At 39.5% G+C, this 25039-nt stretch overlaps 1 protein-coding gene across 1 annotated transcript in view; it reads right to left on the bottom strand.

The window, feature by feature from the left end:
• Positions 1 to 316: 316 nt before the first annotated feature.
• Positions 317 to 25039, bottom strand: part of dlg5a (discs, large homolog 5a (Drosophila)) — a 57414-nt gene continuing 32691 nt past the window's right edge. Inside the window, 24 exon segments of the mRNA XM_036574034.1 lie at positions 317 to 2218; positions 2340 to 2449; positions 3613 to 3722; positions 6177 to 6304; positions 6425 to 6568; positions 6802 to 6998; positions 7470 to 7640; positions 8203 to 8351; positions 9472 to 9655; positions 10757 to 10921; positions 10997 to 11130; positions 11598 to 11760; positions 13935 to 14103; positions 14660 to 14749; positions 14877 to 15004; positions 17595 to 17739; positions 18880 to 19000; positions 20214 to 20768; positions 21856 to 21883; positions 21885 to 22162; positions 22475 to 22567; positions 23690 to 23793; positions 23923 to 24098; positions 24207 to 24334. Of these exon segments, the coding sequence (XP_036429927.1) occupies positions 2115 to 2218; positions 2340 to 2449; positions 3613 to 3722; positions 6177 to 6304; positions 6425 to 6568; positions 6802 to 6998; positions 7470 to 7640; positions 8203 to 8351; positions 9472 to 9655; positions 10757 to 10921; positions 10997 to 11130; positions 11598 to 11760; positions 13935 to 14103; positions 14660 to 14749; positions 14877 to 15004; positions 17595 to 17739; positions 18880 to 19000; positions 20214 to 20768; positions 21856 to 21883; positions 21885 to 22162; positions 22475 to 22567; positions 23690 to 23793; positions 23923 to 24098; positions 24207 to 24334 (3774 nt within the window). The 3' untranslated portion in view covers positions 317 to 2114.

The following is a 25039-nucleotide window of genomic DNA, read 5'->3' on the forward strand; positions in this document are numbered from 1 at the left end:
CAGATCCTACTCTGTCAAGTCTTCCTACCAGACTGCAGCGGTGAGGCCTCAAAGAAATGTTCAAAACCTCAGTTCCAGTAATTAACACCTCATCTTCCCCAGTCTTCCTCATGGTTAGAGACAGTCCATCACCCTAAAGACGGGGCTACCAACAAGACAGCTCCATGCTCAATTACAGCACCTGTCATTCTAGTGTATGTGCACTGGTCTTTCTAAAGGGTGCAGGCTTGTTGGCTGTTAGAGAGAGAGACAGAGTGAGGTTACCCTGCAGTAGAATGAACACTCCAGTCAATCACCATTTGGACTCAACTGATAATATAGTGTGATACAGAAAATGACTTTTATTCTCATGTTAATGTCTTTAACAGCTCATACAAATCACATTCTTTTTTTAATATTGAAAATCCCAATTGTGACAGTACCTGTCTTCTAGTCATTGCTCCTAAAACAACAAGCATGTTGCGTTGAATCCCTCTCATTTAGATCTTTGTTATCTATTCAGAAAACAGTTAGACGTGAAAGTCACTCAAACAAAATGCCTAATTTCAACCCAATAGTCAACATATGGACTGATTTTCCTTTGAGAAAATTGTGCAATAAGAAATCCCTTTTTAAACGAGAATGTAAATAATGCAGTGTTTCTTTTTTTACTCATTTAAGAAGAGGCAATTAATGAAATGTACGGAACATGAGTGATACACTTAAAAGAATATTAATCTTAAAGTAATAAGTATAGTACCTATTTTCAACCTCTACTGGAAACCTAAGAACAGCTATTGTTTAGGGTCCATAACATTGCAAGTGCAAAACAGAAATAAAAGAAACTGACACATTGAATTTTGGCACAATAACTGGTGGGACTACTGGTCTGAATGAAGGACATGACTGTGCCTGCTGAATAAAAAAAAAAAAATTAAATATACATGTAAAATGACTAACATTTCAACAGTTTTAGCCTAAGAGACCTAATTATATTTACCCTGCATCTCTTCCTTCCATGATGTTTTGCAGTGGGTACATATAAAAGTGACTGACGAACAGAGAAAAAGACAAGAGAAATACAGAACATGCTTATATCTGCTAAGACCTGACTGAACACCTGCTGCACTCTCCTAGGCCGGTAGCCTAGTCAAAATACATTTAATATATTTATATTTATATATATAGATCTATATATTTCGATGAGTTTGCATACGTACAGGTTTAGTGTGCCTGTACTTCAGTATTGTATGCATGAGTACAAGTGTGTTAGATTTCATGTTCTCTTTAAATATATATTCTCCTCTATGAGAATGATAACACAGTGGTCTGTCTAGCCCTGGAGTGCAATCTGAGGAGTTTCAAACATCAGCCTTTCACCTCAATAACATGCCATTGTCATACGCTCAGTAGATCTCCAAAGGCACTTCCATTTGGCCCGTAAAAATCCGCTTAGTTGCTGTTCACCTCAACCCAAAATATAAGCACTATGATGCAAACCAACAGTCATTATTACATTTAAACAAACAATCTTACAACAAGTTACTCTTCACCCACAATGAGTTTTCAGTCCTTGAAGTGATGTGTAAAACAGAGAGATACACATGCCATTTTGGTAAAAGTGGGTTGAAATACAGGGCTGGTTTTAGGCTGGGTGGGAGAGGGGGTTGTGGGGGGTTGTGGGGTTGGACAAGGTATGACTTCATTAAGATAAGGGGACAGTACACATTCAAGCAGACATTAAATAACAAATCACGGACTGATTCTTCTGTAAACAAGTGTCTTAGATGCAGCATTACTAATCATTAGATGTCTGTCAGGAAGACCAAAGGAAAACAATGAAAACTTCAGTGCTATAATCCTGCATCTGCACACACACGGACACATGCGCGCACACACACACACACACACACACACACACACACACACACACACACACAAATAAGAGGCTCTGTTACAATTAAACATAAAATGTTACAATTAACCAGAAAATGAATCATGAGAGAAAAACGGAGGATCACTATATATCCGCGATGCTCACTGTAGTGTACCTTTGCGTGTAGTGTGAGTGTAAAGCATAGTGTTTGTAAGCTCAGGTGTGAGAGGCAGTAAGCGGAGAGCACGCGCTCGGCCACCTAGGGAGAGCCCAGCGGAGTCCACAGGACTTTACTCTGCTCTTGATCCACTATAGTCACGATCTGAGTGCAAATGTAGGGCAACGTGCCTCCTTGGACAATACCTGCAAGAGAAACCATCAGCTTATAAAGAGTACAGCTATTCATATCAAAGTTAAAAATAAATAAATAAATAATAAAAAGCTAGAAGAGAAGTTCATGAACAATATGGAACCAAACCCAAACCTGTAAAGAATTTGCTATACTCCTGCTCTATCTTCTGTGCAACCTCAAACTGCTCCTTGGAATGTTTTTGAGAGACTTTATCCCGCAGATATACCGGATCTTTCAGCTCTCTGCACAGGACACAGACAAAGAGGAGATGCTGTACTGACATGTCCATGATTTTAGTCATTAACACTAACATCAATGCTGTTAGCACTCAAAACAGTTAAATAAAAACGAAAGCTTAAAGCTGTCACAGTGGAGCAGAGACAGTCTTTTGAAGAGAGAACATGTGGCTGGAGTTACAACACTTTGGACAAATGATATTACATAAAAAAGACTTGTAAAATGGACCAAAATTCCAGCTGTTGGACATTACATAACTTTGTGTGTGTGTGTTTGTGAGTGTGTGTTTGCGTGTGTGTGTGTGTGTGTTAGGTGTTTCCTAAGGTCAGAAAGGATTACAAAAATATATAATATAAAGTCTGCTGCGTGGCTACACATACTCTAGCTTTCAGTAGCCTGTAAGGGCTGCTCTCCTTTAGTGTTATAGTTAGTGCTATTTAGCGGGTCATGAATGACAGGCATTATTCCCAAGTTCAATACAGTGAAGAGAGAAGGCTCCGTTTTTCACCTCCTGAGAATTCTCCAATTTGCGCAGCTCTACTGGGATGATTTTTCACCATTAGTTATCTATGTCACTGTGTATGGCCATAATAAAATTGAAAGGCACACTTATAAGGGGTGTATAACTTGGCTTTACATTCATTAAACTCCTTGAGTCCTGTCTATGTACTGTGCAGCCATGACACACATAGAAGCCCACAGAGTCAGCTTTCATTTTCTTCTCGGGATAAAACAGGCCCTGGATCACCGCAAAGCATTCTGCAGTGCACAACCTTGAGAGTGGCAGCCGCCCACTCACAGGCTTTGGTTTAGGAGGCAGCGTATATCTGTTTTACATAAAGAGCTAATACAGCCATCCACTTGACTGCAGCAGCTCCCAGTGCACTGCCAAGGAAAGCACAGTAGTTTCACACTGTACCACTGAAACTATCCATTTCGCAAATGACTCCCAGTCTCTATGGGAGAGTACAAAGCCTCTTTGGAATAAAATGCCCCAAAAGGGCTCTTAGCACCAACTGGGGAGGTAATTTGTCACTTTCTTAGGTCTTACGAAACTAACAAGGACATGTACTACACTCAGTGTCACATACAGACTAGCAGCCATTCTTATTGGCTCATTCTCGAAATGTAAAGACCTTGTTAATAGGAGTATGTAAGGGCCACTTACTTTATTTGCTTTGCATTTTTGTAGCGAATGAAAATGACGATTGGGTAAATGTGAACGCTGTGAAGCCGTTCGATGGCGTGAGGTGCAATGTCAAGCAAACAGTGACAGTCCTATGAGAGAGAACGACACAACACAGAGCAACTTCAAGTCATGTTACATGAACAATGAATGGCCGCAAACAGAGGAACAGTGGATGTTAGAGAGAATAGAACTGGCACACTTAAAACCACAATCAGGAGCTTCAGAACAGCCAAATGGCACTCTCAGGACTACATGTTCTAACACTGAAACGGGTAATACTCTTGAAACTCAGACCTTTGAGACAAGAATAAACTAAAATAAAGATCTAAATTTAAAAGGTCAGACGTTTGCTTATATTTTAATTAGGGGTCGACCGATACATTTTTTTCAGTGCCGACACTGATATTTGATGTTTGCAGTGTGAAAATTTACAAAAATTACAAAAAATGAAGTGCTTTGAGCTAAAATATCTTAAAAATAAATATCTTAAATAGCTCTGTGATGTTCAATAATGACATTTGAAAGAAAGTTGGAGCTCAAAAAAGGGGCTCAAAAACTTTAAACTCAAAATTATAAAAATATATTTATATATAGTAAATATATATATATATATATATATAGTAATATATATATATATATATATATATATATATATATATATATACATATATATATATATATATATATATATATATATATATTATTTATATTATTTATACATAAAAGAGATATACAGTATGAGTCACTGACAATGATCAGTATATAGGAGCATGTAAGAAAGCCTAGATACAGGCCAAAAACTACAGCCTACACTGACCAAGTACATAGAACTGTAAATGCGACACCAGTAAAAATATTACAGTAAGGATCTGAGCAATCATACAGTAAAAACTGTTGCTACTTTGTAAAAAGCAACAGCATTGATGGTATATGAATGTTAACATTATTATTTCATTTTGTGGTTCTACCAAAAAATGTATTTCATGTGATAAAAAGCAGGACTTGCTGGATGTGTCAGTAGTGTCCTGATTGGCTCTTAAAAATGCTCTGCATTATTCGATGGTCTAAGCAGAGCAGTGCAATCTTTGGAAGTAGGAAGCTGCAGCTGTCTGTACTTTTAATGAGCAAAAATAGAAATTAAAAAAAAGACAAGAAATAATGTATAACTTATTTGTTGTTTATTTGTTTACTGCTTTCTGGAGGCTTGTCTGCATAGCTATAGCTCTGCTATAGACACACATATTCCGAACGCTGTGGAAGCAAAGGCAGCGCTGATTCTTTCCTGCGAAACTCACAAACACTGAAAAGCACTGTGGGCGAGACATAGAGACAGACCACAGAAGTGCTGGTTGGTTGTACTCAATACGTCATCCACATATCAAGTAGTCCAGTAACACTGCAGGAGTGTTTTTTTTTATTTTTTTTTTTATTGTGGTTGTGTCAGATATGCGCATTTATAACACAAACCTCTTTTATCGGCAAAGAAGCAAGTTCAAGTGCAGATTCTGATAATCAGAAAAATGCTGAATATTGGCTTTGATAATCAGTCGACCCTTAATTTTAATTATTTGTATCATTAATACAGTTTATATTAGGGACCTCTAAAGAGTAGGGCTTGGACCACTTATTGCTTTAACAGTAAATGTTAAATTGTAAAAATAAAAAATATATATACTTAGCATTCATTTTGTCCCAATTTGCAGGTATTTCATCGTCCCAGCCCAGCCCTACTAAAAACATGCATACTTGCAGAGTTTGTTAATACTGCATTTTTTTGGATTCAGTGAGGGTTAAAGTAATGCCCTCTAAACCTCAAAATCCAAAATCCAACAACCTCACATTTCAACTGTGCACTATATCGTTGTGTCCATCAACACTGTGGCCTTGTGAGAATACAGACGTGTAATATTTTCCTGGTGTCTGTATCAGAGATTTTCTGTGCGTATGTAAAAAATTACTGTCAGAATCTGGCGGAGCCCATGCACTCCATTTTTGTGTTTTCAGAAACATCTGGTAAGCTAATTAGTTGGCTGGGTCCCTAAGACATGGATTTAGAACCACTGGTCTATCAATATTCAAATTTACCAGTCTGATTGCTGCCATAAGTGCCTCAGCTTACTTTGATAATTAGGCTATTACAAGCACATATCACATCGTCTACACACACAAATGTTATATGATGACCCGTTTCTTTTTTTTCCCTCGACATGATGGGCAGTCATGAGATTATATCAAGCCTGTGTGTGCAATGCATTTTACATAACATTCCATCTAGATTACATGATTATATGGTCATCTACATTTTTTTTTTATATAATGAAATATTTATGATCATCGATTCATGAGCAAAATGCTTGAGTAAGGCACATGCGTTATGTTGTTCAGCCCTGAAATCAAAAACAAAAAGATATTCTAATTCAGTTTCTTGGTAGACTAGTGGTTCTTAATCAGTGACAAAAAAAGTAAAAAAAAAGGTTTTTTTTTCACCATAATACATTTCACTGTAATAGAAAGCTAAACTGAAAAAGACTAACTGGACAGACCTTGTCTGTGATCTCCTTGATGGAAGCAACTGTTGTCACATCAAAGTGGCCACTCCTCCGTTTGTAGTCAATGAAGAGGCAGTCCTTCACCCCACGTTCAATGGCTTGCTGAGAGGCCTTCATCACCTCTGCATCACCACACATGACAAGGTCAGCTTTTGGTCATACTGAACATTGTAAGGCTAATAAAATCCCACCATAAGAAAAATCTTAAGACCGGTATTAGTGCTTCTATTGTGGGCACTCACCAAGTATACATCTGCTGAATTTCCCTGGAGACTCTTTAACCAGCATGTCTTTAACAGGATCCACGAGTGGGCCCAGGATTAGCACTGGCCTGGGAGAGGTGCAGTCTACTTTCTGCACCCTCTGATAGGCTAGGCTCACACATTCTGACCAAACAACACAAAACAATAATAAATGAAAAAAAAGCAATAAACAAAGCGATAAAAAAGAGATTAAAAAATTAGAGCTATAAAACTGACTGAAACAGGCAAAAGAGCATAACTCACAAAAACATCTTCAGAAACTCTCTGAACTAAACCTGAATTAGTGTGTTACAGTGTCTGAACTACAGCACATCATTGTTGTAACCTACTGCTGGGGATACAGAAGCTTCTCTCACCCTCTAAAAATGGTATGGAGTCTGTGCTAATGGCATCCAGGGCTAGCAGGTCTTTGCCATCTTTGGAGCTACTGCGTTTGTGCTTCTGTTTCCTGCGGAAGAAGGACCTGCGTGCAGCTGCGGAGAGAGTTTTACTGGAGCCAGCCTCATCCTTCAGTTCTGTCATGCTGTGCCTGCGATAGAACTCCTGATCCATCCTACACATTCAACCAAATGCAATTCAGTCCAAAGACCCCAAAGAACAAAGATTACCACCACCAACAAATTATTAGCAATATTTTTTAAGATCCTACACATAGCGTCATATGCAAGTCACGTCTGTCAAATTACATGTTTTGTTGATTTCTTAGGGAAAATAATACATCATCTACAGGAAACAAACCTAAATACATTTTTTCTCAAATTTTACTGCACATTTTTTGCTGCATTTAACATATTTAAAAAAATAATAAAAAATAAACTTTTGCATAGATTTTATGTTTTCCTCCAATATGTTACATCCAGCAAATAAACAGTAACTCTGCATTCAAATGCGCACAAGTGTGTGCTCTATAGAGGATGTGTTAACTTATCTTCACTTAGAAAATAAACAAAACATGTAATTTGACCAAGGGTGCCCAAACTATTGCATATGACTGTACTAAACGAAATCACATGACTTCACTCACATGTATTTACTTGGGATTTGACCCCTTTGCATCTTTTGTGCATTTTCATCAAGTTGCCAAGCCAACCAGGTGCCGAAGTTGCCCTTCGGGAGTGTGTCGTCCACATAGAGAATGTCATCCTTCTTAAAGGAGAGATCCAACTCTGTCTCAGCCACTCGGTCATAAAGTGCTCTAAGAAAGAGGGAGGAAAAAAAAGAAAAATACAGAAAGAACAAATAAGTGTTTCATGACAGTGTAGCAGCTTTCAGTGGGGGTGCTATGACTCCTCAGCCCTTCTCATTTCAGAACATATGGACTGGCAGAGATTATTTACTGCAGATGACATCATGAGACAGTGGGCAGGCAGAGTGCCTGCAACAGCTGCACAATGAAAACTTCCATTTGCGAAGACAAACCCGGCTATTTCTGAACACCACGCTGCCATTCTTCTCATCACCGTTGTACTCACACAATGGCTCTGTCTCAGACCGTCTCATTATGACAGCCACTATTAGAATCTACATATGGCAGACACTTAGACCCAGCCTTTACAGTGGGATCCTCAGCCTTACACATAATTGAAAAGATTAAAAGCTTTCCATATAGGCGAAGCTTCAGCGTACTGTACCCATATTTAGACCGGTCCACATGAACAGAGACACTGGCATTTGTCTACAAAGAATTCACTAGGGGTTTTATAGTATTGTCACATAGGGAAAAGTAAACATGCTTATGTGATGATGGTCTACTGTACCTGATATAGAATCCATCACAAGCAGTATCCTTCAGCTGATTCAACTCATCCACACAATGCTGGACTTTAAATGTGATCATTTCTGATGGCTTGAGCATTTCCAGGTAAGCCTCCTCTGCAGTCTTATTCTTCATAGCCACCGAGTTATACTGGACAAAAGGAATGATGGACACATAGACGGACAGAGAGATAAACTGGTATGGCGGGTGAGAAAGAAGACAGACAGCTTTTTTCCTCCCCTTCACTAATCTCTGAACACATTTTGAGACAGACACCAACAGAATGAAAACGTTTGCACTTTGCTCTCTGGTACATTAAGTGCCCCATGATCGATTTCCATCTGAGGCTAAATTGAATGTGTTTTGAGATGAGATGACATTTCCCCTTGTCTGGATGAGACAGAGCTGTAGAGTATGCGCCACTCATCTGGCAGAGGGCTGTGGAAGGCCATGCCAGGGATGGGATATTGCCAATCCCCTCTCCTAAGATAGATTACCTGGGCCCAATGAGCGAGCGAGAAGGAAAAGACATGATCAATGGAGAACAACAGACAGACAGAGAGGTGTGCTGGGACGAGAGCAGAACAAAGCAGCCTCTGGGAGGGGTAAGAAGGGCTCTATCATTCACTTGCTATTGATCAGAGCACTACATACTCAGAGCACATGGCAAGACGAGAACAATCTGGTGCAAAATAACAATCTCCTCCAAAAATAAGCTACATAAGTGTCAATTCTAAAACATCACTACTGAAGGTTATAGAATATAGAGTAGAAGGGAGTTCATATCAGGGCAAGCATGGGAAACAGCATTATATTTAAAAGACACAACAAGTCAAAGAGCTTTTCTAGATTAATAATAATCATATTTTCTTTAAAAAACTCTTGGCTGAAATAAAGCTGACCCAAAGCCTCAAAGGTTCAAAACACCAGCTGTTTTTACTTGGCAAAGAAAAATAGTGAGCCACTCTTAGACTTTAACTATAATTCTATATTGTTAATTATATAAGTGCTGCATTGGTAATAGAATTTCTAATTTCAGGGCTGCAGATGTAATAATGCAGTGCAATTCCCTGGATCAGGAATCATACTCATTCACAAAGGACAAGGTCATGTCTTTGTCACAAACCTCAATCAGCTTAGAATCTGTTCAGTGGAAAATCATACAATTTAGTATCACATTTGTTACTAACTTTCAAATGTCAATAAACATCCACTTGTGATAACCAATGATATGTGCCACAGGCCCTGCAGTAAGTGTTTGCTCCCTCACCTCCACGATCAGGTCTCCAGGCATGAGGCCATCTGCCCCCCTGGCAGGACTGTCCTCCTCCAGCCTCTCCACAAAGATCCCTCGCAGATTCCCCCCACAGATCTGAACACCGAGCTCTACCTGAGTCTTCCTCACGGATACCACGCGAGGATCTGGAATCTTCTTAGAGCCTTCTGATGACATCCTGAGAAGACCATATGAATTTAACAACTTTTAATTGAATCCACTGAGGATTAGACATCTATTAAATGGACTAGGGATGTGCATGGGTACATGAGTCTTCACTTAATCGTTCCAGGTCCTGGTATTTGAATACTGAAATCGCTGCTTGGCCATTTATTACACTGCATCCCAGAAAGTCATGGAGGAAATATACAAGCAAACAATTCAGAGAAATAACATCAAGTTTTAAAAAGCATGTAAAGTAAGACAGCTGTGCTCATATTGCAATAAAGCAAGTATATTACATTGCATTTTGTTACTAGGAAACATGAAGGCCTTAACTTAAATAATGATAAGTTGTTAATAACTACATTGAGAAGGCTGCGGTGGTGCAGCTGCATCTAGGCTAACTATTCTAGTTGGTGTTATCGAGAACTAAAAACAGCTATTTCTCAACAAGCTAACTTGATGGCAGATCATTCACTGAGGACAGAAACTGTGTAGTCCACATCACCAGCAGCTAGTTCTAGAATTCACTGTTAGCTCATCTGAAGCAGCCTTCATTACTAAAACTTATCAGACACAAAAACTGACCGATTCAGCCTGTAGTGACCAAATTATTAATATTTTCAAGAATATAAAAGATTTTTTTTTCAAATGTACACATTTGCTTTTAAATATTCCTTCATGTTATGGCAAACAGTAGTGCACGAGTTTGCCCTGTTTGTGTATTATAAGAACAAAAATACATCAGCGTTTTTTCCGTCCCTCTCCAAACATATTTGCATTTCATTAGACTGATATAGATGGCATACAGTGTATAGCAGATGTCTGACTGAATCGTGGCCTTGAATCCAGTTTCCAGTCCTGGAACCTCATTTATAAATTTGAATTTCGTTCTCTCTCAGCATTTGCAATTGATTTACAAAAACAAATTGACACTGGTGTTTACATCAGTGTGTAAACTAACATTTTATAAGTCAATACTTTCACTTATCACTGGTTAGGTCGCCAATCAGTAACATTAACTGTTGGATTGACTGATATTGCTGTTAAAAAAAAAAGTAACCCTATGGTGACAACATCTAGTGTTACACACAGTGATGCATGGATAACACTGCACCTGATGAAGCTATGCGGGCTTGTGGTGGGTGTAGTCTGTTTTGATGAGGGAGTGAGGGTGCCTTCATCCTGCTCACTGAGGGTGTCGATGGTGGAGTGGTTATCTGGGGTGGTAGCACCACTGCCCTGAGGAGTGGACTGGGTGCTCACTGGTTCCAAACGAGAACTACGGCATAACAGACCAAATGAATTAATTGTGTCCCAAATAAAACTAAAGGAAATTTAAAAGCAGAGTTCATACCTGGAGCGGGAGTGGTTGCCAAGCTGATACATGTGGGGGTTGTACTGGGCCATGATGGTGATTGTGTCACACTGCTGGCCAATGATAAGACGTGCCTGTTGCTCAGTTGCATTACGCAGGTTTATCCCATTATACTAAAAAGAAAAAAAAAAACAAACAAGAGCACGGACAACAGGGTCACACAACAGCTACATATACAGTGCCAGGTGGTATCAACAAACAACATCCACACAAACAAAACTGATGTCAGTCAGTAGTGAATGAAAATGAGACACTCACGATGACTCAACTCTTGACAGATAAATTCAGAAAGGTGTTGCTGTTGGTTCAGGCCCATTCAATATATAGTGTACAGATAAAATCAGCCAATATTAAGATGCCAAAGATTTACTGGCATCAGCAGAAATCCCACTGATAAACCACTGATATTGTCGCTCTTACAAAATTCAAAATTCAAATGTGAAGCATATCAGATAGTAATCACTGTTTAACTAAATCATTTTATTAATTTTTAATCTTTGATCATATAAAATATGGGCTGATATTAACACACAACATTTTCATATTGGTTGAACGCTGTTGTTGAGACTGGGGCACTGACCTCCAGCAGCTGGTCCCCATACTCCAGGCCTGCCTGGTGAGCGATGCTGCCTCCTGTCACCTTAGACACAAAGATCCCTCCATTTTCGCCACTGACGATTGAGATGCCAAGAGGTTCGGCCCCTTTGTGCACAATGACGTTCCGCGGCTCTTCCAGGTATGGCCTTTTAAAGCACAAACAATAGGTCAGTCTCCCCTTCAGAGATCGACTCTTACTTCTAGAGCAGTGAATCCAAATTCCAGTTCTGGAGAACTTTTGCGTTCTCCTTGCCTAACACAGCTGACTCAACTCATGCTTATCAGCTGTGTGCAAGCAGGAAAAACACTAAAGTGTGCAGAGCAGGAGTACTTCAGGACTGGGATTGGGAGACACTGTCAGAGAGAATGTGGACTGTGCTGTCTACTCAGGACAGATACAAAAATACTCAATCAGTGAGCACCTTCATGCAACTGAACCGAAGTGGGGAGAGCATTAAGCAGACTAGACGTCTTACAAACTAGGGTAAGACTGTGCTGTAGGTTCAGGATCATTAACATTAACGGCACAACAAAACAGAGGGTATGGGCATGGGGGAAATAAACAAAAGATCCAGACAGGTGAAAACTTCTCATGTTAAAAAGACCTGAGAGGACATCCATACAAAGCTCAAAATGCATTAACTAAGAGTCAGCCTACAACACGAGTTAAAAGAGGTCTAAAACTCACAAGCAGATTATAGTGACAAAAGATTTTTTGAAAAACAATCTCTGGTTAAAGATAACAATAAAAAAAAAACAAAAACAATAAAAAGATTATTCTGGATCTTTTCAGACATATGCAACCAAAACACATGCAAAACCTACATAATTAAATGTCATTACGTATGAGTTCACTTTTATGAGAGAGGTTTTTCAGAATTCAACAGCAAAGTCCTGAAAAAATTAAGTTTTGAACACCATAAAAAGTAATGCTAAACTACTCTAAATAAGAGTTCCAAATTACATATGACTTCACAGGTATGTAAGCAGGTAGATTTAATGCTTAAATCATAACTTATATCAGGTTTGGACTTCATTTTCAAAATGTGTGTCGATCTCAGGTCATATTCAAATTTCATATTCAGGTTCTTACAGTATCACAACAGATTTTACCCTTCATTTCCCCTGCTTTAGTTTATTCCTCCTCCCCTCTTTCACAGTTTTCACTTTCAACAGTTTTTAATATTGCATGATTTTAAATTAGCACAGAGGTCCGTATCCACACTCATAACAATGGGAAATAAACAGCAAATCAGTTAAGGAGAGTACAGTTTAGAGCAGCCAAAAAGACGTTCAATTTGTTTGGCCAAAAATACTTGTGTTATATGTTTAATATGTTATCTGTAACATGTTCTATGTACAGAAATGGAGTTTTAGGATTAAACTGGTGAAGGCTAACACATGTCAGCACCATACAGAGTAAGAATAGTGCAGTATGTTTATCCAGACTAAAACATTTGAGTTGTTCAAAAGCACTGTTTGATAAATTACTCTATTAAAGCAGGATTTAAATTGTATTTTGCACAGCTGATTATTTTCTTGCTGCATATTATTTTATATTTTATTTAATCATGAGCTAATGACGGGTATTCTTGTCTCTACACTGTAACCTGATCAACCTAATGCTGATCAACCCATTTATATGAATTCATCTGATAACTATTGGCAATATCAGTCGATCCATTTACTATACAGTCTACCCATAAAACAAACAAACAAGGATTTCCACAGCCAGTCACTCAGAATGCAGCTCTGTATTGACAACAAGCAAACAAGCAGGTCTGTTGAGCATTCCCTATGCGTGACTGGCAGGAAACAAACCTCAGGCTTCTGAGAGAGGAGAACCTAGGCCTAGCAGCCAGAGGGATTCTCAGAAACGATCTGTTACGGTACAGAGATCTGAAAGATTCACAGGAAGCAAAGAACAGGGGCAGAAGAGACAGCTCGTGAAAATCTATGGAGAGGCAAAGAGAGACTCAACAGAGTGAAGGAAGACAATAGGTACAGATGAGTGTAGAAAGACATTACGAGAACAATGCAGAAATGAAAATAAACATGTTAGTGAAAAGAATGGCTGAACCAGATTAATGGTCACCTTTCAGTTCTGCTATAAAGAGACAGAGAAAAGATTCTCTTGTTTTGATCTCTCCTTTCTGATCCAGTTTCAGGGGGCCTGAGTAAACTGAAGGAAGAGCTGTCTGAGCTTAATACGGCTGCTCTAGCTGCGTGAGACGTTCGCTAGAGAGCGAGCTGTTGCTTGGCAACCCTGCGGAAGAGCTGGCAGGGGGAGCGACGGGGGGCTGAGGTGGTGGGGCGGTACCTGTCTTTCCGGCGCTCTCCCGTGGGTACGGGGCTGACGGAGATGCGGGGCAACGTGGAGATGGAGTTCTGTGACTGGCTGGAGGCAAATGAGGACGTCTCCAGGTTGAGTGGGGACAGAGGTGGCGTGATGAGACTGGGACTACTGCACTCTGAGTGGGACAGAGATCCTAAGATACACACACAAATACATACGTACATGCATGCATACATATATAACCATTCCAAAGTTTGGAGTCACTAATAAAACATTTAGAAAAGCTCTTTTGGTTCAGATAAAACTAATGTATAAAATGATTGTAATGTGCTAGTGCACTTCACAGGTTCCAAATAATTAGTAGAAAGCTGCAGAATATATAATTGCCAAGTTTCAAATAATTAGGAGCCCCAGATGATTCTAAAATGACTAAGAAAGCTGTTTACAATGAAATTAATTTTAGGAATAGTTGTGTATTATTTGTCATTTAATAATTTCTGCTTGTAACCAAAATACTTGAAATACTGAATAAAACACCTTATGGTGTCTAGTTTAGAATATTTCAAATTATGCTGTTAAAAAATGAATATGACAAACTAAACTTTTGAACAGTAGGATAAATGTTTTAAAAATGTAATATTTTCATTTATATGACTGACTTTAATTATCAACATATTAAACAGCACAAGTAAGTGTCCTCAATATGACAAACTCTTTACAAAAGACCCATAAAATGACAGAAGTAGTACCTCTATCAGAGCCCAGCACAGAGCGTGGGTAACGGGGTGTGGAGGGGATTTTTATCCTTTCTGTGCGATACTGTACATTATTGGATGAGCCTGCAAAAGAGACAGAATAACTAGTATTATATGAGGCACCTGGAGCACTAATGAGACAAGATACCAAATGTGTGTAAGGGCTGGCTCAGATAAAGGAGAGCAATAGGAAAGCGAAGCGGAGGCTGACCGAGTCTGGCACTGGACGGCAATGAGTTGGTGCCATGAGAGGCTCGGCTGCTGCGGGAGGAGTCCGAGTACTCAGCAGAACGCTTCTGCTGGCTAAGGTCCAGACTCAGACGCCCTTGATGCTGGGGACTGAGAGAGAGAGAGAGAGAAAGAGAGAGAGAGAGAGAGCGAGAGAGAGAGAGAATGACGCAGAAGCTACAAACAGGAAAAAAGGATCAACACTGAACTGCACTGTACAAATGAGAACAGGTCATTTCAGCAAACACTTATAATGAGGGTTGCAGAATTTTTATGCCGACTTAGGATTACAAACTGTCCACTGCTAAAACTTTTCAATGACCAACACCATACAAAGTTAATTTGTTTCCACACTATGTAGGTAAGAGTGCTAGAGGTCATTTAAAATGTATCTAACAGTTAAATACTTTGTTGGTTGGTAAAAACCAAGAGGACCAGAACTGGAAGAAGTGTATAAATTTGTGTACACTGATGCGGGAATCCTCCAAAGACCATGCCTGAGACATACAGTGAGAAGCAAAAATACTGGGACAATGAGGCAAACGGGGATGTTTACATTATTTAGTCATAACATTTTTATTTAGCATGAAACTAAAGCACACAATGTCAGACCGGTGATTCTGAACATTCAAGTGTTCCATATTCTCTTAATTACAAACACATAAAGAGCTTTGAATATGTAGAGTTGGTTGTAGACTTTGGAGTTTGCATTACAGGCATTGCAGCAAGCACTTCTGAACATGAGATTAAAGGGAAAAAAACTGGGCACTCCAAAACAGCATGGTATGTTTTGCAATATTTTGAAAATCAATTTACAACTATCAGGCCCTCCCAGGTAGACCACAGCAGCTGGTGACAAGAACACTGTTAGATCTGTGAAGAAAAACCCAAAAATAACATCCAAAGAACTAAACTACAGTCTACAGAATACAGGGTTGGAAGTGTCAGTACTCCCTATTCACAGAGAAGGGATACAGAAGCTACAAGATGCAAACCTCTCATCAGCGCAAAGAACAGACAGGCCAGGACAGAACTCGTAAAAAAGTACAAGCCAGAAAACTTCTGGAAGAAAGATTTATAAACAAATAAGGTAAAAAAGACAATCTTTATCAAAGTGATGGAAAAGGACAGAGTAAAGAGAGAGAGGAACTGCAAATGATCTTAAGCACACCATTGCTTTTGTGAAGCATGTTGGAAGCAGTGTCATGGCTTGTGTATGCATGGTGGCTTCTGGAACTGGCTCACTGATCTTCGCTGATGATGTAACTGGTGAGGGTTAATGAGAATGAGTTCTAAAGTGTGCATTATTACCTTGCCTAACTATGCATAAGCAAAATCCTTCAAACACATTGGGCAGAAGTTCATGATGCAGCAAGACAATGACCTGAATAATGCAAACTTAGCCGAGGGGTTCATCAAAGAAACTGTGCAAAAGTTATAGACTGGTTAGGTCAGTCTCCTGATTTGTACACAACTGAGCATGTATTTCACCTGTTCAAGATTAAACTGAAGTCAGAACACCTGCAAAACAAGCACTAACTGAAAGAGGCTGCCGTAAAGGCTTAGCAGAGCATTCCAAATGAAGTTAGCAACAGCCTGGTGATGTCAGAGGGTCTCAGCCTTAAGGCAGTTATTGCATGTGAAGTGTCTGGGACCACTCACTAAACATTTAATTTTGCTTTAAATATATTTGTCCTAATACTTATGCAGAGTTGAAATTAGAGGAGTGAACAGAGCAAATGACAAAGGCCACTGTTTATTTTTTTTTCTTTCCCAGTATAATCTGCCAGTTTTCTTCTACTATTTCCTCTTTCTCACATCCCACAGTATTGAGCACAGACCGTATCTCTCAAAAGGAAACCTTTAAGCACTGTTTATCTAACGGTGACAGTTTTGGTGGTCTACCAGGTCTTGCATGGTTGTTAAGAGTCTTTTTATCTCTTTATCTTCTCCAATTTTGGAACATCTGATTTTTCACTAGAGGGGGGTGACATGGCAAAAATGTAATATCACAATACTCCAGAGAGTTTTCAATTACATGATATGTGGCGATATTTATTTTTTCCTGACATCTGACAAGCCGGAACAGTGTCATGTTTAAAAAATACTATCAAAAACTGACTTTTTGCATAGTCAACATTTTGCACACTGCACTGTATAAATGCAATTACATAGGACTATATCATATCTATTTACAATGAAACATACAGTTAGGAAGTGTTTAAATACTCAAGATATCTTTGATACGCTCAAATATGCATACTGTGACGTACTGAGAGAGAATTTATTATGATATTATTAAATACTATCATACTGCCCAGCCATATTTCTCACTTATTTTCCTTTGACATTTCCCTTCCTTCTGCAAGTGTATATCTTATCCCCAAAGAAATATCCCCTGAAAAATGTATAACATGCTTCATATTTATATTATAATTACTGTACGTGTACTTGTATTTGTATTATTATATTATAGTTACTGTACTTGTATTATTAATTAAATACATATAATTAAATAAGTAATACATATATGCAGGGTCTCTGACACTCAGAATATCTACTTATGCACAGTATTGCATAACAAAAATAACATTTCCTCTCAACGTCCCAACATTTTTGATTCTCACTATATTTCAGCAGCATGGATTTGTGTTAGTTCAGAAACATGTGTACAAGTGTGTGTATGTGGTTATTGCAATACCTGGGATGTGTGTGCTGATGGCAGATTTGGCTGGAGACAGAGGGGCAGTTGCTGGTATGCACTCTGTGGCTGCGGACAGTGTAAACAGGGTTCCTCATAACGGCTGTCACTGCTGTGCACGGGGAAAGACCACGATGCGCCGAGTCTAAGGTTTCAACACAATCACACAAAGAACGAAAAAACGTATCAATGTAAAATATAATCTCCTTCTGTTGTTCTGTGCAACTCTTCTATTCTAGCAAAAGCCTATCACTGCACTCTGGTTTCCTGGCAGAGTTAGTTCTGTGTAGTTTGTGATTGTGCTCTGAACTGTTCATGTGTGCTCCTCCTTTAGGACTGAACGCGGACCCAGCTGCTTCGGGCAACAGATGAGCAGACAGCGGGGAGACTCGGAAATCAGCTTCCCCAGCCAAATGATGAATATTCAAATCAGGTAAAAATAGATTTAATTATCACACAAACCCCATGCATACTGTATGCGCATATGTCACCAGAGGCAATGGGTGGCACCCTCCGTGGAGATCCAGCCTTAACATAAAACCACAGATAAAACTACAGCCCTCAAATCTTCAGTCGTGACCCAAAAAATGGAAGCCTTAAAACGATGTGACTTTGAACTAAAACGGTTTTGTAAAGAACTGAGTTTACAATAAAACTATGGTCCTCAAATCTTCTCTCTTCTTGTTTTAAGTAATTAAATTAATAAAATAAAATGATTTCAACTTTACCTGAATAGCCCAATAGATTATCTTCAGATGGTCAATTTATTAATCTACCATTTGTTTATTAATTAACTATCTGTTGAAAGTCAGTTGATCCTAAACAGTGTTAGGGTTAGCCTTAGGATTAGTACCAGGGTTAGGGTTAGGTCAAGGTCTAGGGTTAGGGTAAATTAGGATAAATTTAATAGATAATTAGTAGAATGTACGTTAAATGCAAGATGAGTATCTACAAAGCATTTACAGTAGGCTGTCCAAATAAAGTGTTACCATTAAAATGAGTTTGAATTAAAAGGGAAAAAAATAGATTGAGGGGAGAAAAAGAAGATGAACCAATAAAAACACTGCTAACATGATTTGCATAAATTTAATCTTTCTGAATTTTCAGTACAGCCAAACATTCAAGATCACATCATCCATGTGATACACATCATCTCCTACAGTGCACTGATAAAGTACATCACATAGAATAAAAAGCAGAGGTAGAGCTTGGGGCAAAGTTGAGATCAATTCAGAGGAGCTCTGGAGTTGGCAGGCACTTCATTAGAACAAGGTGTGTAACTCACTGGGTGGCAGAGTTCCGTTATAGACTGTAGGAACGAAACCCACGCTGTGCCTGTGAGGTCGGCTAGGAGACGAGCGCAACACCTCCCGCTGCTCTAAACAGTCCCCATCATTAGAGTAGCTCTGTTCAGCACACACAAACATGCACACAGAAATGAATTACATGAATTATAAACTTGGCAAGTAAAAGGAAAAAGAACAAAAAAAAAAAATCAAAACAATTCCTAGTACTTCAGATCATCACGAATCTCAATATATAAATCAATAATGTCTATTACATAATGTTACGTAATATCCCGCATATCATCGGGAGGCATGCCTCAGCATTTCTGGATTAAGCTCTCTGCTCCCTCCCCGCCCAGCACGGTGCAGAGAGAACTCAACCTCAGACTGAGATGCTAATTAAAGTGGGCAGTAGGGCTAAATAATATGGGGGGGGGGGTGGTTCACCATATTGCCATTGTAATGCTACATATTCTGATTCATGAAAATGTGCCTGCTGCGATATGCTAATATTTCCTTTTGGAGTTTAATTCAACATTTTGTAAGTGCAATTTTTGAAATAATTGTGCCTTATTTTGTCACAATCAAATGCTAGCTACATGCTAATTTGTTAGCCCCAAACTAACACCCAAGCCACAATCTAACAGGAGAGTCACGATACAATGATCCAAGATGATACGCTGCAATACAACTCAATACAATACATATATTGATGCATTAACCACTTTCTGCAGTCCTACTAGTCATCATCCTGCCAGCGGAGTGGAAATCAACTTATCAGATATTTTTAAATATAATCCAATAAAATATTTAATTTAAAACTACATTAAAAACACTAAAATTCTGAAAGTGAAGGGTCTCTAAACAGGCTTTGCATTTTATGGCGTCTGTGAAAAAGTATAAATCACACAGGTACATCTAGATGTGGTTAGAAATTGATGTGCATTATTTTTGACCAAAAATGTACGTTTGTTGTATAATGTGATTTCCTTAACTAGTCCAATTATGCACAGGAACATCTAATCATGAACATCTGTTACTGGCCAATTTGCTCACAGCATCCCAGACCCAGATGGCTGCTGTACTGCCGGAGATCAAATTCCCTTGTTTTCCTGCCCACAGGGTAAATGCTTAGGTGGCTGCAGGCCTTAAGAGCCACAGGGGTATTCCCTATTTGAATTCTGAAAAATAATTCTGAAGTAAACAGTAATACCATTTTCAAAACATGGTAATGAGAGTTCAAGACATGCTGAATCACTAATTTAACATATGTACATGTAGAGCTCCAGTGGCCAGCATTTCAGTGTGAGCCCAGCAGCCCTCAAAAACTCACCTGAAAACTCTGGAGGGGGATGGACTGAGGAGTCATCCTGCGTCTGAGAGCTGGGGCTGATTTAGGCCTTGGCCGCTTCATCTCAGGCTCCTCCACCCGCACACGCCCGATGTCCTCTTCACAGGACTTCCTGGAGCTCAGAGTTTTTCCTTCTGTGAAGTACAGGTTCCCGTTGCGGTCCTCCCGTTTGGGCTCAGTGATGGTAGAATCCGAGGCCGAGCCGCTCTGCTGCTTGGGCTTAAACTTGAAGGAGTCACTCCGGGTAGGAGGGGTTGGGGGCGCAGCACTACTGTCTGTCTTGGAGGGTTGTGGCGAGTGCCCAGCCAAGTACTCTGTCTTGGAAGGTGTGTCTGGCCTCTTGAAGGTATCTGTGTCAAAGATGGGCTTCCTCTGTTTGGGCGATTTGTAGATGGAGAGCTGAGCTGGACTGTCTGTCGTCATGGCGACTCCCACCACCATCTTGGGCCAGGTGCCACCGCTGTGCTTCTTATCTGCCGCCATCTCCAGGGCAACGCAATCAGGCCCGGTGGACTCGGCGCGGGTGTAGCAGACCTCCTGGAAGTAGGAATGTAATGATTTTTTTAAAAACTGCAATTTGCGATTTGTCTTTTAGAGTTTAACGTTACAGTTTGACCAGGGTCATTTCTGTGTGGAGTTTGCCTGTTCTCCCCGTGTCTGCGTGGGTTTCCTCCGGGTACTCCGGTTTCCTCCCACAGTCCAAAAACATGCAGTCAGGCCAATTGGACGTGCTGAATTGCCCCTAGGTGTGAGTGTGTGTGTGACTGTGTATGTCTGTCTGTCTGCCCTGTGATGGACTGGCGACCTGTCCAGGGTGTATCCTGCCTTCCGCCCAATGACAGCTGGGATAGGCTCCAGCACCCCACCGCGACCCAGAAGGATAAGCGGTTTAGATGATGTATGTATGTATGTATGTTACAGTTTGATTTGAAGAGCAACAATGCCTAACAAAAAAGTCACAATAAAAATCATGCATGGGAGCATTTGTCAGACGAAAAAGAAAAAAAAAATTCACAATAAGAATTCTGACAGTATTACAACAGGTTTAAACCTTAACACCACAAAGAGCAGATCTATTTATTGCGATAAAATCACAATCAGCAAGTTTTTACCTCCACATATTGTTAGTACAGAGCAGGAGCTGCTCTGCAAATGCTACACCACCAAGATCATCACATTTTCGTAAATTATTTTTAAATATAATTTAGACCACTATAGAAAGTCAGAGTGTGTGATTTAACTGGATCTGTATGGAGTTTATGCTTCACTCGCACATATATAGGCTTGATACAGGATGTAAGGCACACATAGAGCGCAGCTGGCGTGGACTGACATACTAAAAAGGAGGCACAACCGTTCAGTTTGGAAATATCAATGAGTATTCAAAGCCTGTTTAAAGCTATTTGGGCCAACCCTAATGTGTAGTTTATCCATCTGTTTTAATGACAAAAATTGCATTTGTTTATTCTTTTTTATTCTTTTCTGACAATGCACCAATATTGGTGTTAAGGTAAACTGGAACACTGGTTTGATGAAGGAAAAAAAAAAATAATGTTGACATTGTGGTGTCCACTCTGCTTTTGAAGGCTGAATTTAAAGCCCCTACCTAAAGTCCCTATCCTACCTGGAAGGCGCTGCCGCTGTAGCGGCCCCCCCAGCTCTGAGGCCGGCCGCAGGCTGCTGGGATGCAGGGTGGAGCTGGGGAAAGGTGACTTCCTCTCAGAGAATCCGCCTTCCTCAGACTCGGCTCTGGCCTTCCTCCTCTCTCCTCCAGCCTCGCTACTGTAGATGTCCGTCTGTGTCGAGCTGTTGTGTTTGAGGTTCCTGCTGTTGCGAGAGTGAACCTCAGACATGAGCGTTCTGCAGTTGGACTTCTCAGCCTCCCTCAGGTTCTCAAAGATGTTCTGGCCTGATGTACTCTGGGGAAAGAACTAGCCAGGAGACGGATTTAGATCACTAGATGTCGCTTTTCAGGAACTCAATAGTTGGCAACTCTGACAGAAAAAAAAAGTTTCTGCAGTTCTGAGAAATGTGAGATGTTTCAAATGACACCATCCAGACCAGCCAACTGCCTGGGATTACAAAAGCCTGCGGTTGAAGCAACTACTCTTTAATACATCAAAGCTTGTGTTTCAGTTCAGACAGAGCTGTCACAAATGAGTTGTACATAAAGTGAGAAGAGGATCTCCACATTTAGAAATGAGAGCATGGCGCACGCACACACAGCAGCAAGAGACTCTCACCTTCATGAGGGAGAGGCTGAGCGAATCCCTACAGCCCCTCAGCAGAGCCTCACATTCCGTCACAGATTTGTTATCCACAGCGATTGCATTTATCTGGGAAGGGGAAATGTAGGTCAGCACTTCACCAAAGAAAAGGCATAAGCAGAGTTTTCAGTCCTTCTATTTCCGTCACATTATGCATGTGACGATTCGTGGTACAGGAGTACTAATATATGCACATCTCGGTCTTGCTGAAAAGGTGGTTAAAGACAGTGCACCCTTAACATCCTGCATTAAGATAAACTCTCTGACATGCGACATTCAGACTCAACACTAAAATATGAGAAACGTCAAATACAAAGCAGTGTGCATTATAAATGTCTCATGCACAATTTTACTTTTTTTACATTTATAAGCCCAATTCCAAAAAAGTTGGGACAGTAGGTAAAATACAAATAAAAGCACTGTTTTATAAATCTGCTTTGTCAAATATTTGATCGAAAACAGTACAAAGATAAGATATATAATTTTTTACCATTACCAAGTGATTATTAAATGCTGTTAAAAAAGGTGATCTGTCACAGTGGTAAACATGCTCCTGTCCCAACTTTTTTGGAACATGTTTCAGGCATCAAATTTAGAATGAAGGCATATTCACCAAAAACAATTAAGCTTGTAAGGTAAAACATAAATTATTGTGTTTTTGTACCATTTTCAATGTACTACAGGTTAAACAGAATTTACTAATCACTGCTTTCTATTTTTATTAGCATTTCACATACCGTCCCAACATTTCTTTTTGGAACCGGGTTTGTAAGTAAAGATCAAGTATTTTTACATAAAATTAGAAGTGCAAGTTGTGTAAATTATAACCTAGTTAAAATGCATATATGTCAGAGCAGCGACAAGAAGAAGATCCAGTCTTGATATCAGAGGCTACAAAACCCATCTCATCTTAGCATTACAAATCACTACAGTCAGGGCCATCATTTTGCATATGACCTTACTTAACTATCGCTATTTAAGGTGAAGTGGAGGATTTGAATGACAGTAGGTATAATTACGCTCACGAGTTTAAGATAAGTAGCGGGATTAAGAATCTGCTTAAGTCGAGAGATCATGATTAGGGCTAAGGTCAGGGAATTATGAAGAGCAATTCAACTCCCCAGTATAAATCAAAGAGCAAGCTCCATGGTTTAATTTCTTAAAGGATTGTATGACTGCTTGCAGACTCACAGCTATGAGGCGATCTCCAATGGTAAGAGTGCCCTCTCTGGCGGCTGGGCTGCCTGCTGCTATAGCCGTCACATAAACTCCACCCTCCAGACCAATGCCGCTGTCTGAAAGAGACCATCCATATGGACCAGGAATTATTGATAAGACAGCAAGAGCAGCAATACATAATCAGCCTCATTTTGCTTTGTGTTAAACTAAACTTTCCCAGCCTGAGAAACAGGCGGAAGTCATACCTTTGTGTCCAATGAGATTAATGTGGACAGGAGTAACTAGTCTTCCACCTAAAGACTTTCTCCTGCGCACCACCATATTGATCACACCTCCTCCATTAAGCACGGCTTTGATGACCTGCTTCCTGTCTTTGTTAGTCAGGTCTATGTCATTTATCTTCAGCAGCCAGTCATTCACTCTGCAAGGAGAAAGGCACAGATGGTTAGACCAAAGCAATGGGCAGTGAAATGAGCAGGTACTGATTCCCTGGGCCGTTGTTGAGAAAGTACTTAATATCCAGAACTACCTTAATCTTCCGTCCGCGATACTTCCTTTGTCCACTCTGGTCACAAAAATCCCACAATCCCCGGGTAAATATGGATCATTTACCCCCTCTGCGATATCAAACCCCAGTGCCTTCAAATCCATGTCATCCTGCATGGTAAAAAAAGGAAAGAAATCACAGTAGCTGTTAGAGATGTGATGTGATATGATGTTACTGATGGACCGAAATGAAAATTCTTGCCCAATCAAAATTCAAAACAGGCACAAGAGAACAAAGCAAACAAACAGTGTTTTTAATCACTATTTCTCATTTTCAATAGCACTGAAATTATTTAAAAAGTGATAGATTTACAACTTTGTTGTAGACCTAGTTAATCTTTACATATATACATACATATATATATATATATATATATATATATATATATATATATATATATATATATATATATTTTGTCCAAAAATGCTTTTTTTCCCCCCTTTGTCCAAAAAAAATCCAATTAAATTTTGATGCATCTCTACTTGATACCACCACAATGATTTAACTACAGTGACAATAAACTCTTCCATATCATGAATATCACCAATACCTAAAGCGGAATTCTATCAATTTTTCAAAATCTCTGCCTAGTTCAACTGTTGGGATGTAAACAAAGTCACTGTTCTATGTAGATTAACACACTGACTCAGGTTTCTCTACAGTGGTGTGATGAGAACCAGGGGTTGTGATGTAAACAAAGCAAATATAGCCATTTGCGTTTTCATGTAATATAAATAATTGTAAAACAGTGGTAAATCTGGGTTTTAGTTTTATTTAAGTTTTATTTGTGGACTATTTTTCCTGCCCTGCATGTT

Source organism: Colossoma macropomum, unplaced genomic scaffold, assembly GCF_904425465.1.
Source record: "Colossoma macropomum unplaced genomic scaffold, Colossoma_macropomum, whole genome shotgun sequence".
NCBI lineage: Eukaryota > Metazoa > Chordata > Actinopteri > Characiformes > Serrasalmidae > Colossoma > Colossoma macropomum.